The sequence below is a fragment of the Eschrichtius robustus genome, chromosome 18 (assembly GCF_028021215.1).
Source record: "Eschrichtius robustus isolate mEscRob2 chromosome 18, mEscRob2.pri, whole genome shotgun sequence".
Classification (NCBI taxonomy): Eukaryota; Metazoa; Chordata; class Mammalia; order Artiodactyla; family Eschrichtiidae; genus Eschrichtius; species Eschrichtius robustus.
This window is the reverse complement of record NC_090841.1, coordinates 15,172,530-15,188,801: the sequence shown is the minus strand read 5'-3', so window position 1 is coordinate 15,188,801 and position 16,272 is coordinate 15,172,530. Positions and strand designations below refer to the sequence as shown.

General features: G+C 35.2%; 1 protein-coding gene across 2 annotated transcripts in view; it reads right to left on the bottom strand.

The window, feature by feature from the left end:
• Positions 1-16,272, bottom strand: part of COG6 (component of oligomeric golgi complex 6) — a 61,096-nt gene that overhangs the window by 44,380 nt on the left and 444 nt on the right. The window contains exons 2-7 of one of the 2 annotated variants that reach the window (XM_068526833.1): positions 14,297-14,440; positions 10,218-10,289; positions 8,863-8,921; positions 2,973-3,084; positions 2,524-2,606; positions 2,072-2,142 (exon numbers count right to left, since the gene is read on the bottom strand). In XM_068526833.1, coding sequence (XP_068382934.1) covers positions 2,072-2,142; positions 2,524-2,606; positions 2,973-3,084; positions 8,863-8,921; positions 10,218-10,289; positions 14,297-14,440 — 541 coding nt within the window. The remainder of the gene's footprint in view (positions 1-2,071; positions 2,143-2,523; positions 2,607-2,972; positions 3,085-8,862; positions 8,922-10,217; positions 10,290-14,296; positions 14,441-16,272) is intronic. The other variant, XM_068526834.1, reaches the window with a different exon arrangement.

Genomic DNA, 16,272 nt, shown 5'->3' with positions numbered 1-16,272 from the left:
TATAAAATACTTATTAAATGTCTACTCTGCTCAAAAAACTCAGAGTATGTTCAGAAGTTCCCAACCTTTTGGAATATGAGGACCTCACACTAGCAGTATATTTTTCTAGCATACACTGACTGAGAAAAACATACACGTGTATGGGACTGGAGCTATCTTACAATGACTCCAGAGTCCTTAGGAGTCAGAATGTCAGTTTGGAACTTCCATGTTAGACGTCATGGGAGCACAAAGAAATATGAGGCAATGTCCTTGCCTTTATGAAAACAGAAATCTAACTGGAGAGCTAAGACATACATATATGAAAAGTTATGTTAGAGTAGTAAATTACTGAATACCAAATAAATATATTCAGCAGTTAGTGTTCAGAGATGGGAAAAGCCACTATGACTTAATGTAGTTGTGGAGAGTTCCAGGAAGATGTAGAACCTAAGCCTGACTTTGAAGACTGAGGTAGGATTTGGATATAAAGAGGGAAAGCTAGACCATACTCCAAATAGGAGTAAACAGTGCAAACAAGAGAAGTAGAAAAAGAAACAAGTTTTGGGGCTTCCCTGGTGGCGCAGTGGGTAAGAATCTGCCTGCCAATTCAGGGGACACAGGTTCGATCCCTGGTCTGGGAAAAGCCCACATGCCGCAGGGCAACTGAGCCCATGCGCCACAACTACTGAGCCTGCGCTCTAGAGCCCGCGAGCCACAACTACTGAAGCCCGCGCACCACAACTAACTACTGAAGCCCACGCACCTAGAGCCTGTGCTCCACAACAAGAGAAGCCACCGCAATGAGAAGCCCGCGCACCGCAACGAAGAGTAGCTCCTGCTCGCCGCAACTAGAGAAAGCCCATGTGCAGCAACGAAGACCCAACACAGCCATACGTACATACATAAATAAATATTTAAAAAAAAAAAAGAAACAAATTTTGGAGATAAAGAGTAAATCATCTGAAACAGATAATAAGGTTTTTCACAGTTAAGTACAAGTGTACTGGTTAACTGGATTTAATCCCAACTCCTTCCAACAGTCAGCTGGTAACATCTATTAAAATATCCTGGGCACATGTTCCATTCTTGAAGTCTTAACTATCTACTTTGTTTTTAACAGGCAATTCTATGAACAGACTACTGAAACATTTTAAAGCAAATCTAAAACAAATAAACCATTTGTGATAGGCAAAATAATGGTCCTCCAAAGATCCCTAATCCCTGAAACCTGTGAATATGCCATCTTACATGGCAAAAGGGACTTTGCAGATGGAATTAAGGTGACAGACCTTAAAATAGGGACATTTTCCCAGATTACCCAAGTGGGTCCAAGGTAATCATATAGGTCTTAAAAGTAAAAAAGGCTAGCAGAAGAGTTAAGAGATATGAGATGGAAGAAGAGGAGGGAGAGATTCAAAGTGAGAAAGTGACTCCATCTACCCATTACTGGCTTCGAAGATGGAGGAAGGGGCCACAAGCCAAAGAATGCAGGCAGCCTCTAGAAGCTGGGAAAGACCCTCAGTGACAGCCAGCAAGGCAACTCAGAGCTCAGTCCTCAGACTCAAAGAACTAAGTTATGCCAACAAACTGAATGAGCAAGGAAACAGACTACTCCTTAGAGCCTCCAGAAATGAATGCAGCCCTGCCCACATTTTAATTTTAGCATGGTGATTTCTGGCTACAGAACTATAAAATAATAAATTTGTGTTGTTTTAAGCCATTAAGATTATGTTAAATTTGTTACAGCAGTAATAGAAAAACTCACCATTTATAATAGTTGTAGTAACTATTACATGTAAATAACATGTCATGTAAATAACAAAAAAGTGTCTAATCAACTTTAAGATAATCTGGGGCAGAAATACTGACTTTATTTTTTTATTTCCATCCTTAATCATAGACAGTGCTTGAATGATAGTAGATGTTTATGAGACAAATACAAAGACAATATGTTCAAATATAAAGTTTTTTTTTAAAAAAATAGTTTTTGATTACTAAGATCAAAATGATATCAAGTAAAGACTAAGTGAAATAACAAAATCAAACACTAATATTCATGAATCTAGACTGCATAAAAGAAGTCACTTACTCTGAGCCCACCGGTAAAGTCTTTCATAAGATGTTTCTTGAAGCAAGGCCATCTGTTCCATAATTTCTAAACTAAAAAAATTAAAGGTTTATTATAATTTATTAAAAAGTTTTAGCCAATAGCTATTGAATACATCTAAGAACCTAATCACTTTATTTAATTACAGAGTGATTTGGTTATAGCCTATTAACTTTTTATCATCTTGTGGAATAATTTTTCAGTAAATTTTTATAATTAAATGTCACCAAGTTTAACACCATCACTTAGATACCCAACTGCTGTTTTACTCTAAACGTATCAGTGTATAACTTCCTCCTTATCCAAAGATGCATAAAGATTAAACTTCTATTTCACAAAATGTCATAATGTCATATACTTTAAGAAGAACCTAGAAAATCTTTAAATTTTGGAAATATAAAAGGTAACAATCATGAACTGAAAAGGGTACTCACCCTGCTGTTTGTTGGTTTGTACGCAAGAGAACTTTGACATCATTATGAATCTGTTTTACTCTTCCCAATGCCTTGAAAAAATCCTTTAAAATTAAAGCATATTCTTTTTAACTATAGATCTAGAATACAGAATTTACAAAAGAAGCAATTAACAAGATTGAAAATGGTTGCCAAAGGACTTAGAGATGGGAAGGAGTGGGATAGGTGATGTAGGTTTTCTTTGTAAGCGATGTTGTACTCTTTGACTTCTAAAAATAACCAAAAAAAAGTATATGTATTGCTTTGAAAAAATAAGGTAATTTAAAATATGCACCTTAATTGCCAAATTTAAAAACATTTTTAAATCAAAAAGAATTTTAGGTGGTAAAATAAAGCCTTAAAAAAGAGTGATTTCTCTATAACATCTGTAACTGCTATGCTTTAAGTGATTTTAACAGAAAGCAAAATACCTCAGTGATAGGTCCTTCTCTTGTACCTCGGAGAAGACTCATTTCATCAGAAGTCAGCTGGAACTTGGATAAGAAGGCATCTGCAACTTGTGCTCTTATTTCTAATGTTTGACTGTAATATTTTAAAAAAGGCAACAAAAAATCAAGCACACTATGCATTTGCATAGCTTTAAAACAAGTTACATCTGACATAACTTTTAAAACAAAGGTGTGGAAGAGTCTCAATATCTTCAAAAGCCTTATTTCTGCCTCAAATATTAGAAGCCCATCAGGCATGTAGGTGATAAAATTGGCTGATATTGTTCTACCTCAGTAGAAGCCACAGTAATTAAGCAAAAGAAGAAATAAGTTCATGAATGGTCCGGGTATTACAATCCTTAGCCACTTATGTGTACTTGCATAGCTCGCCTCTTGAAAACAAAGTTATCTTACAGAAGAGAAATATGCCAGTTAATTTCTTCTCAGTCACTAAAAAAATCCTAAGCCTTTGAAGCTTGCACATGAAGTACACAACAACCAAAAATCAGGTCTATTATTTTTTTATTTTAGGTTAGAAATAGTAGTCAAGAATTCATTTAGTAATCCCTCATTAATTCAAAAAAATCACTCCTCCACTCTCCCTTCCCCACTTTTTCTGCATACTATCATAATAAAAAAAAGTCTTTTCAATTATATTATCCGAACGCAACCTATCTAGACGAGCTGACAATTAGCAAAAGGCACACTCTAGTCTGCAGGGACCTGAAGGACTGAGCAGGACTCCATCTAAGGGCAAGTCAGGAATACAAACTACAAGAGCAGAAATTCAACATCCCTGCCTTCTAGATCTTAGATTTGAAGATATATAAATAAAATTATAAGTGTTTCACTAGTAGTATTCACAGGGCAGTAATATTCTACAATCTAACAATATTCAAATGAAACTGAACAACGATAAACATTAATCCTATCTGAACAGACAGTACAACGCATGCCATCTTTGTTTTGTTTGTACTCTTGAGTTGTGAGGTTTTAAATTCACAGTCAAATGCTCCTGCTGAATGACACAGAAGGTTAGAAAGGAAAAGTCCTCCAGGTGGCAGTAATGTTCTGTTTTCCTCAAATACTGTAAATCACCGAATTAAATTTATACAGATTTAAATAGCCTATGTCCTTAATCATCTTATTAATACTGATACTGATATCTAAAAGTTACCTAAACAGGTTTTGTTTTATATTTTTAGATAAAGCTCAAATCGTTATCATACAGGATTTAAAGCAATTTTAACACTTCATAAAATTCCTTGAGACTATACAAATTAACCATTTCAATGAAAGCCTTCTGAGAGTTTCTTTTGGATCTTTATAGTCAATTTATCACGCACAACGGAAAATTCATCACTTTACTGGTTCATTTTGTTTTAACTAAATCTAGTACAGTTGACCCTTGAACAACGTGGGGGTCAAGGACACCGACCCCAGCCCCAACCCCCTGCCCTGTGCAATGGAAAATCTGCACCAGCCAGATTCAACTTTACAGCCAGCCCTCTGCACCAGAGGATTCAACACACCATGGACTGTGTAGGACTGCAGTACGTATTAACTGAAAACAAATCCACATATAAGTGGACCTGTGCAGTTCAAACCCGTATTGCTCAAGGATCAACTGTAAATTCAAGATATTATTTAAATCACATTACTCTTTAGTTTTACCATATACAGTCTTCCCAGGTAAAATTTCACAACCATTCTTGACAAAGTTGAGGAGTATTTGTACAATCAAGTAGCATGAACAGGTATCTCCAAGGTGTAAAGGCCCTGAGCTAGGGTCTGAGGTGACAAAAGGTGCACATGAGGCAGACCCTGCCCTACTGTACAACACAAATGAAATATGGTATCTTTTGGAGGGCTTTTAGTATCTAAATTAAAAGTATATGAAATTAATGTTAAAATAAAACATATAAATGGTTATTGTAAATTAAAACTTCTAAGAGTATTTGATGTGTATTCATGTAATCACTGTATATGATGTAAGTTATATAAAACATAAGTGAATATGGCAAATGCATACTGTGGAATAATACGCAGCAAATAAAAAATGAGGTCGAGCTATATGTATTTACACAAAATTATCTATAAGGCACTTTATAGGTACAAAAAACAAGTCACAGAAAAATATGTACAGCAACCCCCATGTACTTCTAAAAAGAAACTTTACACATACACAGGAATTTTCGGGACATGTATTCACATACCGCCTGAGTATATAAAATAAACAGGCTATTTCATTTTTATAATGATTCTTTTAAACCATCCCAGAACATAATTTATGAATCTTGTGGTATTCTTTTTTTTTTCCTGAAAATATACCCCTGTCATATTTTAACTCTAACGTCTAAACTCATCTCCACCAAATAATTTCAAAATAACTGAAAAAAGCTAGCAAAAAAAAAAAAAGGGGTGGGGGGGAGGCATAAGATATAGACCAAAACAAAAAAAAAGCAAAGAAATATACATGGCAAAACAAAATGAAAAAAAGGTTGATCTACCAATATTCGGTGAAATGTAAATTAAAATAGTGTGATACCATTTTTCATCTATAAAATTGCTGTTTTTAATGATAATATCTAGTGTCTACAGGGTTTAATAAAATAGACATTCTCGTATATTGCTGATGAAGGTGGAAATTGGCATAACCTTTCCGGAGAGAAATTTAGGCAATATATATGAAGATACTTTTTAAAATTTCTACCATTTGATTCTTTAATTACAATTAAATTCTAGGAATTTATCCTAAGAAAATAACCTGAAATGCACAAAATGATTTAAAAACATTTACCAAACCATTATGCTTAATAATGGAAACAATATCTGATAATTTAAGAATGCTTGTTCATTCACAAGAAAAAATACAATGCCACATTAAAAAACATGTTTTTTAAAAATAAAAGATATAGGAAAATGAACATGAAATTTTAAGTGAGTGAAGTAAAATATAACTATGCACACATACTAACTCTGGGAGAAGATACACCAAACTGTTAACAGTGGCTATGTCTGGGTGGTGAAACTACAACTACATCTGTAATTTTCTTCTTTAAGTTTTGCATATATAAAAGAAAGGAGAAGAAAGAAGAAAGATGTGATGCTCCCCTGCCTTCTCCTAACTTTTTACCAGGCAATGAAAGAATATGTATCACATATGCTCTATATTTTTACATGTATATTTGTGCAAAATAAATCCTTTTTATATTTTTATGTGTTACCAACTTCAAAACCTAAATTAAAATAGTTTATAACAAATAATTAAAATTACAAAACCATTAAAAAATAAAATAGTAAGAAAGAAAGAGGGACTTCCCTGGTGGCGCAGTGGTTAAGAATCCGCCTGCCAATGCAGGGGACACGGGTTCGAGCCCTGGTCCGGGAAGATCCCACATGCCCCGGAGCAACTAAGCCCATGCGCCACAACTACTGAGCCTGCGCTCTAGAGCCCCCAAGCCACATTACTGAAGCCCACATGCCCTGGGCCCACAGGCTGCAACTACTGAAGCCCACATGCTCTAGGGCCCGTGTGCTGCAACTACTGAGCTCGCGTGCTGCAACTACTGAAGCCCGCGCGCTTAGAGCCTGTGCTCCACAAGAGAAGCCACCGCAATGAGAAGCCCGCGCACTGCAACAAAGAGGAGCCCCCGCTTGCCCCAACTAGAGAAAGCCTGCGCCCAGGAACGAACACCCAATGCAGCCAAAAATAAATAAAATTTAAAAAAAAAAAAAAGAAAAAGAAAGAGAAAGAATGAGAACTTAAATAACATAGCTGAGGAAAGCTATCGCAATTAAGCGCAGAACAGCCTAAGCTTCCAGCCACCAAAGCCAATGTAGAAACAAGATGTGCTACACAACTTTGTCTAATAAAAGTGGAGAAATATGGAGGGTAAAGTTCCTTGAGGTATGTCAGACAGTGTGTTCAGCACCCTATACCCTGTGACATAGTTTATTATTCCTTTTTTCAGATGTGATAACAGAGACGGTGGGAGGTTAAGAAATAACCCGTGTAAGATTAAAAATCTAATGAGCTCTTACCCAAGATTTGTATTAGAATTCAGATTTTCAAGGTCTACATTCTTTCCACTAACATACTACACCTCAAAAATAAACATAAACATTCGCCAGAGACTATGTTTTTCTGAGTCCAAAGAGAAATTTGGCTGGTAGGCCTTTCCAAGAGACAAAAAAATACATAATAAATAGTGATTTCAGTGGTATTCAAAAATATGGAGGTATGTTCATCTGGACATAGCCTTTCCTAATCATAAATGAAACCCATCTTCTGACTGTCAATTAAACATTAAGGGCAAATGTTAAACTGCAGTTCTGTGGAGACAATTCTACACCAAACTTTACCGATTAGAGCAACAGCTGTCAAAGTGACCTCCTTCTAACTCAGCTGGAAAAAATATTCGTATCATTTATAAATTTGTCTGAATAAGAATATCATGTTATCCAAATAAGCCCATAGAATTTCTATTTCTAAAGCCAAATGCTTGTCTAAGTTTCTCATTAAAAAGGAAAAGGTAATTTTTTAAAATGGAAAAACAACTTTGCCAGCACCCAGGAATCTGTTATGATTTCTGCTATGTAATTTTCCTAAAATACATTCACACAAATGTTCACTTGGCACATCAAATCCATAGCTCTTGGGATACTAGAATGTCATAAATGTTTGCTGCCCAGAAACATGCCAGGCCAAAACACTTTTTTCATAGGCTTACTAAAATAATAAACATAAACAACCTTGCTTAAATAGTTTTGACAACATATGAACAGAAGGACAATATTCTAATATTGCCCCCTGAAGACATTAACCAGTCCCATACATGTTACGAGCTCCAATAAAATACTTATTTTTCAGTTTTTATTTTATGTTCCTTTCCTGACATTGGAATAGCTATATTTCATATTCATTCACTCAAAATTATTTATTGAATCTACAATGTGTTACACATTGGAGACACAAAAAGAGAATAAGAAATTGTCATCGTTCTCAAGGAGCTCACAGTTTAGTAGGAAAGAGAGTCAACCAAACCAATCATTAGTTACGAGACTGTACTACACACTACAGTAAAGATGGCAAGAGAAAGATTTAACTCAGACCAGAAACTCAGACTACAAACTTTGTATACAGGATTGGTGATCTGTTACTCTCTTAGTTTTAGCCACAATTTTCAATTGAATCCACATATGTTTTTATAGTTAGCCAACAATAACTTAACAGAAAAATTCATGTGTGGGTCTCTAACTGCAAATTTTTTTCCTAGGAAACTTTTCTTTCAAAAGATTAGGTGTGATACTAAAAACATTCTAATTTGATGCTCAAGGCGCATGCTTAGTTCTGAGTACAGAAATCCAGCACCTGCCTTTCCTTAGAGAGTTGGGTGCTCTGTAGAGCCAACCATCTCTTCACGTCAGCTGAGACTGCAACTTTTCTCATCGTGGTCCATGCACCAATGGGAGAGACCTGTGTGGTGATGGAACGGTTCTGTATCTTGACTGTAGCAGGATGCATAATCGTAAGTAAAAAATAAACGACAATTGTGAAAAAAGATAATAAAATTACTAAAAATTTGAAAAATCCACATTTTAAAAAGCAGTCATTTTTTAATTCTATGGCAAACAAACAATGCATCATCACTTCCAAAGAGGGATAATCTCTCAATCATCCCAATTATCAATGTTCCTAAACTACTGTTTTATGTTTATTTTACTCTTGGATAACAGCTTAGAACCTCATACTTTGTATCATTTTTGAGTCATGTTTTTGATTACTGTTTTAACTTTGAAGTTATCTATAATTTTCTTTCCGAGTTATCTCCATATTAATGAAGAGTTGATTATGTAAAGAAAAACTTACCTTTCAGCTTGAAGCTTAGTGGTTTTTGTTATTAAATCTTGAGTCTGTTCCTTTGCTGCCTAAAATTATAAACATATCTATTATCAGTACATTTCAATTTTTTTCAACTTCAGAAAACTAATACTGTCACTTACTGGAGTTCAGACTATAGCAAATGAGATCACACTCCAGAACTCAAAAGTTTAAAAAAGGCCCAAGTAACTGAAATAGATGTTTCAAGGCTCATACACTACGTTTAATAAGAAGAACTCACTCAGAATTCTCAATACACACATAATGCTAAGGCTTACAAGAACGAAAAAGGTATCACAATGATGTTTATTAAGGAATTTAACAGTTCCTGATGCTTTTCAGTGGAACAGAAGCGCTGCCAGAGCCACTTAAGGATGAAGAACAGGACTTCAGCTACAGACATGCTGAGTTGAGGTGCCAGGAAACCTCTGAATGGAGTTGTAAGTTAAGTCACTGATATGCTGCTGTGGAACTCAACAGAAATACCCAAGATGGAAATAAAAATTTGAGAGTTGGGATATATAAAAAAGAAAACCCTCATATAGGATTTTGGAGAACATTAAAGATAGCCCCATCTAAAGGACAGAGGGCTGTTCCTGACCGAGTTATACTAAACAATCCTCTCTCTCCCAAACCAGAGCTGAAAGGATCAGGAGTGAAAACTTGATGAAAAGGTATTTCAAAGGTTAGGAAAATATTTATAAAGTGAATTGAAACAAATAACAAGTGTAACCAATGAGATTCTCTCTCAAAGACCTGAACTGGGAACACTACAAAAATAAGGCAGTTACTAACAAGAAGAGAAACAAGTCAGTGGTTGTGAGGCAGGTAGAAACACAGGGCATTAAATGAGTCAGAAGTATGTAGGTCAATGTTAACTCTACAGCCAAACCAGAGGTTTGGAACTGCTTTAATAAACAGACCTAAACTTATATACATTTTCCTGAGATATTTTTTAGGCTGAACATAAATCATAATTAAGCTGGGTCTTTATTGGGCATAGCATTAGTTTGAAATTATTCCTAAGGCTTTCTACTAAGGAATTTATTTCTGCTGCATTTGTGGAATATTATGGGATTGAAAAGTTTATCAAAATTCTACAGTTATCTCTATACTGGCAAGATCAAAATATAAAGGCTTCTGGAGTTAACTGCACAATATTAGTAAACCATCACCAAAGAGACACAAAGACATTTATAGTTAAAAAAAAAATAAGCATAATATTTATATTCAAACTTCCTACAGGGCATGATGTATTAGATATCCACACATTTTGTAGACCTATCTAGCAATTTCTGAAAGCTTATCAGGAAATAGGCTAAAATCCAGCCACTATACAGTACCTGTAGACGACATGTCATATCTTGACAACAGCTGCTCATTGCCTGAACATCTTCATGTATGCTTTCAAGTTCCTGAAAAGGAAAAAATAACATCAACCAGTACATATTGTTAAAGAAATTTCTCTTCTCTTAGCCAAATCCTTACTTTTGTCCCTTTCTTGCCAAAGCATGACAAAAGATCCCATATTTAAGACTGAAAACGATTAAAGAGAATATCTAGTATAAGAAAAGATGTAAAAAAAAGAAAACCTAGTATATTCTTTTTAGAGGGTCTGACAATAGGAAAATGGCAAATGCTTTAAGAATATGAATACCTGTTTATTCAGAAATTCTCATACTAAGAATTTATCCTAAGAAATTAATCAGATAAGTGTACAACAATATATGTAAGAGATGATCAACACAGAGTTGCCTAAAACAAATGGAAAATGTGAAATGTTTCCAACCATACAATGGAAATCTGTGCATACATTAACAACGATAATATCTATGTGTGTGTGTGTGTGTGTGTGTAAATTAGCATGGAAAGATGTCTATATAAAGCTAAAAAAAGGCTTATAAAGCAATACATATAATACCTCCCCTTTTTTTTTTTTTTTAGAAAAATACATATATATGTGTGCAGAAGAACACAGGGAAGGCTCTATGAAGGGCTATACAATAAAATACTGACAGGTTATTTCTGTGTAATAGAATCATAAGTAATATCGATAGTTCCTTCTATTTCTGACATTATTTATCTTTTCTATAATGAATGATTTATAACTTTTAATTAATAAAAAACAAGAAAATTTGAAAACCCAATAAACCAACAATAGTGCCTCCTCCTATATGGTTGAAAGTAATCACATATTAGATCATGCCAAAAATCTGGTAAGTCTCCCAGTAACATTCTTTCCCTATATACTCCCACCTCCAGCCCCCTCCACATATGCAAGAATTTAACTGGTCACTAAGTTCTATCATTTATAGCCCTTATTATGTACATCTTATCCATTTCTTTTTTTACAACCCAAACAGCTACTACTTGAGTTCAGTTCAATTGCTTTCTCCTGTATGGACTGATAAAAAACGGTCTTCCAACAGGCCTCCCCGGCTCCAAACTCTTTACTAAATCATTCCCTACAATCTTTACTGAACCAATCTCTTAATATGAAAAAATGATATCACAGAATTATATTTAACTTCATACTGCACTATTATCTTCTTTTTCCCAATTCAATTCAGTGTCACACAACAGAAAGATACGCAAGGAAAGAAAGTTTCAGTGGTAGACAGGGTCTTACTATGGTCTCTTTCAACACAATGCACAAACCTTCAAATAGAAACATGACAGTTTTATGAAGGGATGGGCCAATCATAGGGTAAGAGATAAGAAAGCAACCAAGCAGGACTACAAACAAAATGTAAGGATGAACCAGAGTTAGGAAGTCACCTACAAGAATGTGAGCATGCATCCTAGTTCCAGAATTACATTTTTTCCTTTCTCTACATAAAGTACTTTGAATTATAAAAATCATAGCACCAGACATTTTCAAATGTTACTCTCTGTATCTTACCATTAATAGGATGTAAATCAAATTATTTAAGTGCTAAACTGCTTTAAACAATAAAAGAATGATTTCAAAATAGCAATTAATGTCAGCAATAGCAAACAGGTACTAACAGGCACATTAATCTATTTCCTTAAATCTCACGGTATAAGACTAGCACTATGACATTATCAGCCAACAAGGTCAAGAATAACTACTCCTAATATTTACTTTAGTTACTATAGTACACTGAATGAATCTGATTTGTAAAATAACAGAAATTACATCTCTTAATATATGACTTAAATGCAGAGATTTGCTAAATTGTAATTCAAGAAACTTTACACTGCTTGTATGTAATGTCTTCATTTGAACTCAAACTGCCTTTTATTCCCGATTAAATAAAATTACAGGTTGTTAAATACAATTGCAGTATGATAACCTTTAAAGAAATCTTTTATTATGGAAAAATTTCAAAATTATCTAAAAGTTGAGATAATGTGAATGCCTATGTACACATCACACGGCTTTAACAGTTAGCAACTCATGACCACTCTTGTTTAATCTATCTCTGTACCCACTTTCTAACTCTCTTCCCATCCACTTTCTCCCTCCCCAAGCTGTATTATTTTGAATTCCAGATAGCATATCATTTCATCCATAAACATATCAGTATGCACTTCTAAGAGAACTCAAAAAAAAAAAAGCCATTTACCCATCTAAACATTCAACAATAATCCCTTAATATCAAATTTCTATTCAGTGTTCAAATTTTCCCAGTTGTTTCAGTTTTTTTAATAATTTGTTCAAGTCGGAAACCAAACGAGATTCACAAACAGCAATTGGTTGATATTTCCTTTATTTCTGTAAATAAATAAATAGTCTTTCTCTTACAATTTATCTGTTGAAGAAACCAGTTCACTTGCCTGCACAGTTCCCAGCACACCAGACTTGCCGACTGCTTCTCACGCTGCTGACATACTCCTCTGTCCCCAGTGTTTCCTATAAACTTGCAATTACATCTAGAAGCCTGATTATATTCTGGTCCAATTTTCTTGCAAGAATTCTTCAGAGGTGATGTTGTATACCTTTGTTAGGAGTCACATATATGACTGTTTCTTTTTGTGAGATGAGCAGTTACTGATGATCAGTGGTTTTCAACTTGGGCAAATCTGTCCCCCAAGGGGGCATCTGGCAATGTTCGGAAACATTTTTGGTTGGAACAACTTGAGGAAAGGTGGCGCTCCTGGTATCTAGTGGGTAGAGGCCAGGGATGCTGCCAAACATCCTCCAAAGCAGAAGACAACCCTCAACAACTATCGGGCCCAAAATGTCAACAGTGCCAAGACGAAGAAACCCTGAGCTAGAGCCTTTGAACAGTGGTTACAAAATCTTCTATCATTTCTTCATTTATTAAGTGGAATATTACAATAAAGGGAAGCCCTGCCTCAACAATTGTATATAGTTGGTACCAAAGACAGGATAAATGCTTGACTCTTTCCTTTTATTTAGTAGTTTTCAAAACGATACGTTGGTTCCCTCATAGCCACCTAAGATAACCAGTGAGGGTTCTGCTGGTTTTTAGTATCATTATGAATTCACGGATTTAAATATGCTTCATGTGTTTCAGTCCACTGCAGTCATTCTTACTGATGCTCAAATCATCCTATATTTGGCCAGTGGAAACCTCTTAAGTCAGCTCCAGAGTCCTTCTGACACTTCCCAGTAGTCTTCTACAGCTTCCTCACTTTGGTACTTCCTTCCAGTGGGAAATGGTGTTTAGAGAGTACAATTCAGATGTGCTCTTCACTACTATCTCTCCCTATTTTTATGAACACTACCAAACTTCCCTTTTAATCTTCCAGATTATTAGCCTTCAGCCAATGAAATCCTACTACACTGTTAAAAATAATCTGTCTCACTAGAACCATGTATCAAACTCTCATACAACTCACGTAGAACTATTAACTATGTAATATCACTCAGTAATATTAACATAATTAATGAAGTATTATATAATACATAAATAAAATATAACATAATAAATAAAATTCATTTTCACCCTATGGTGAGTAGACTGCTCACTCAAGTGTAATGAAACATTATTTATTAACTGAAGTCACTGATCTTAATTAATCTGAAAATTTCATAATTTAGGATGCAGTAAAGTAACTCAATCCTAATTAATCTCCAGTGGAGAAGTGGTTATCTAAGGGAGGTTTATTAAATGAGGGACTATTTCTACTGGAAAACCACTCAGAGAAGTGTTATTTTTTGTTTGTTTGTTTCAAAAGCTAAGATTCCTAAAAGAATATCCTGGAACAAATGTTACAACTTTCCAAAAAGCAGCACTAGTGGAGGTTAAAGATTTAGAAATCACACTAATCCAAAGAAAGACCTAGAAGCTGCTGGAGTAAGTAGCTAAATTTCTATTTGAGCACGGTACACGAGTAGCAAACATATCAACTCTATGCATAGAGAAGCTCAGCACAGAGCCAGGCATATAGTAAGCTCTCAATAAATGGTAAATGAAAACAGTTTACATACTTCCTTCACTTCCTTGAAAATGCTTACAAACTCTTCATTGATGGCTAAACTTCTGCGTTCAATATCTCCACGTAAATTTCTTCGAGTGCGCAAACTATTTTCAACAAAAAAGGTTGAGAGTGCCTTGAGAGCTTCCAACATCTCCTACATAATTGACAATAAAAGAACATTATTGGGACCGATTTTCAAATGTTTTTCTAATCTCAAGTAAAATTTTAATGAAATCATTTCCAAATAATTTGTTTCCATTACACAATCCAAAAAATATTGGATGACCTTCACATTACTCAACAGTAAACTTATTTCTGAGACACAATAAGGACATACTTACTTGTGCATTGTGACATATATACGTTATTCAACGCAGAATTGTTTGGAACTGCAAAGATTAGAAAAAAACCCTAATGTCCATCTAAAAAGGATTGGTTTAAAGACATTATGATACAGCCATTGAAAAAAAGTGGAAATTCTTGGGACTTCCCTGGTGGCGCAGTGGTTAAGAATCTGTCTGCCAATGCAGGGGACATGGGTTTGAGCCCTGGTCCGGGAAGATCCCACATGCCGCAGAGCAATTGAGTCTGTGCGTCACAACCACTGAGCCTGCGCTCCAGAGCCTGTGAGCCACAACTGCTGAGCCCACATGCTGCCAACTACTGAAGCCTGTACTCTCTAGGGCCCGAGTGGTGCAACTACTGAGCCCACATGCTGCAACTGCTGAAGCCCACGTCCCTAGATCCCATGCTCCACAACAAGAGAAGCCACCGCAATGAGAAGCCCGTGCACCACAAGGAAGAGTAGCCCCCGCTCGCCGCAACTAGAGAAAGCCCGCGCGCAGCAATGAAGACCCAACGCAGCCAAAAATAAATAAATAAATTAAAAAAAAAAAAAGAGTTAACATTTAACAAGAAATAACTGCTGCGGCCCTGTGCTGAGCATTTCACCTGGATTCTCTCATTGAACCCGCACAACAACCCTGAGGAGGTTACTGGCAGTATTCCCAATTTAGAAACTTAACGTCAGCTCACAGAAGTTAAGGGACTTATTGAAACCGTAATGCACCAATTTGGTGGTTATATCTAATAAGTGGTGGTCCCAGAGCCAATCTTTCTTACTCATTTTAGTATAATGCTAATTTTTACACACCAATTCTTATTGACAGCTTACTGTCAGTTACAGTAAAAAATAAAAATAAAAAATTATAAATAAAAATTTATAAATAAAAAATATAAATAAAATTAAATAAAAATAATAATAAATAAATATAAATAAAAATTTATCTATAAATTTATCTATAAAAATAAAATTTTTATAGATAAAAATTCTATATCTATCTATATCTATATAGATAAAAAATTCTATTTTTATCTATTAAAAATGTATCTGTAAAACTCACTTAAACATAGTCTAAAATATGTATAAAAAATAAAAATTTATCTATGAAACTTATCTAAAAATTTTAGATAGAAACTTATCTATAAAACTCTCACTTATACACATTCTTTTTTCTTTATGCCACCATGGCATGACCAATATACCCAGCGACTCAGTGATACAGAAGAGATAATCTGCTACCACGGGAGATGGAAAGTCCAATCTAAGTTTCAGGAGGTACTTGGGAGAGAATGCGGACAGTTTATCTTGTAAAGAAATACAGCATGAGCCCATACATCATGGACAGTGCTTAGCTCACAACAAAAACTAGTAGCTTGTAACAAATTCAATAAAGACTTTAAAAAAAACAAACAAAAAAAAACTAGTAGCCATGAGCAGGTGGTAGCCCTTTAGCGCTGCAAATTATTTTAATTGTTTTCACCTGTCAATGGAAAGGCTCAAGGATGCTTAGCCCTGATCTCCCGTTCCTCCTAAGCTCCCCATTCGCGCTGCCTTATTTTGTGGCTTGCTCTTTTGCATGTTTCTTCTCCTGCCCGGGGCTCTCCTCTCCCCTCCCTGCTCAGACCCCCGAACACCTGCGGGGG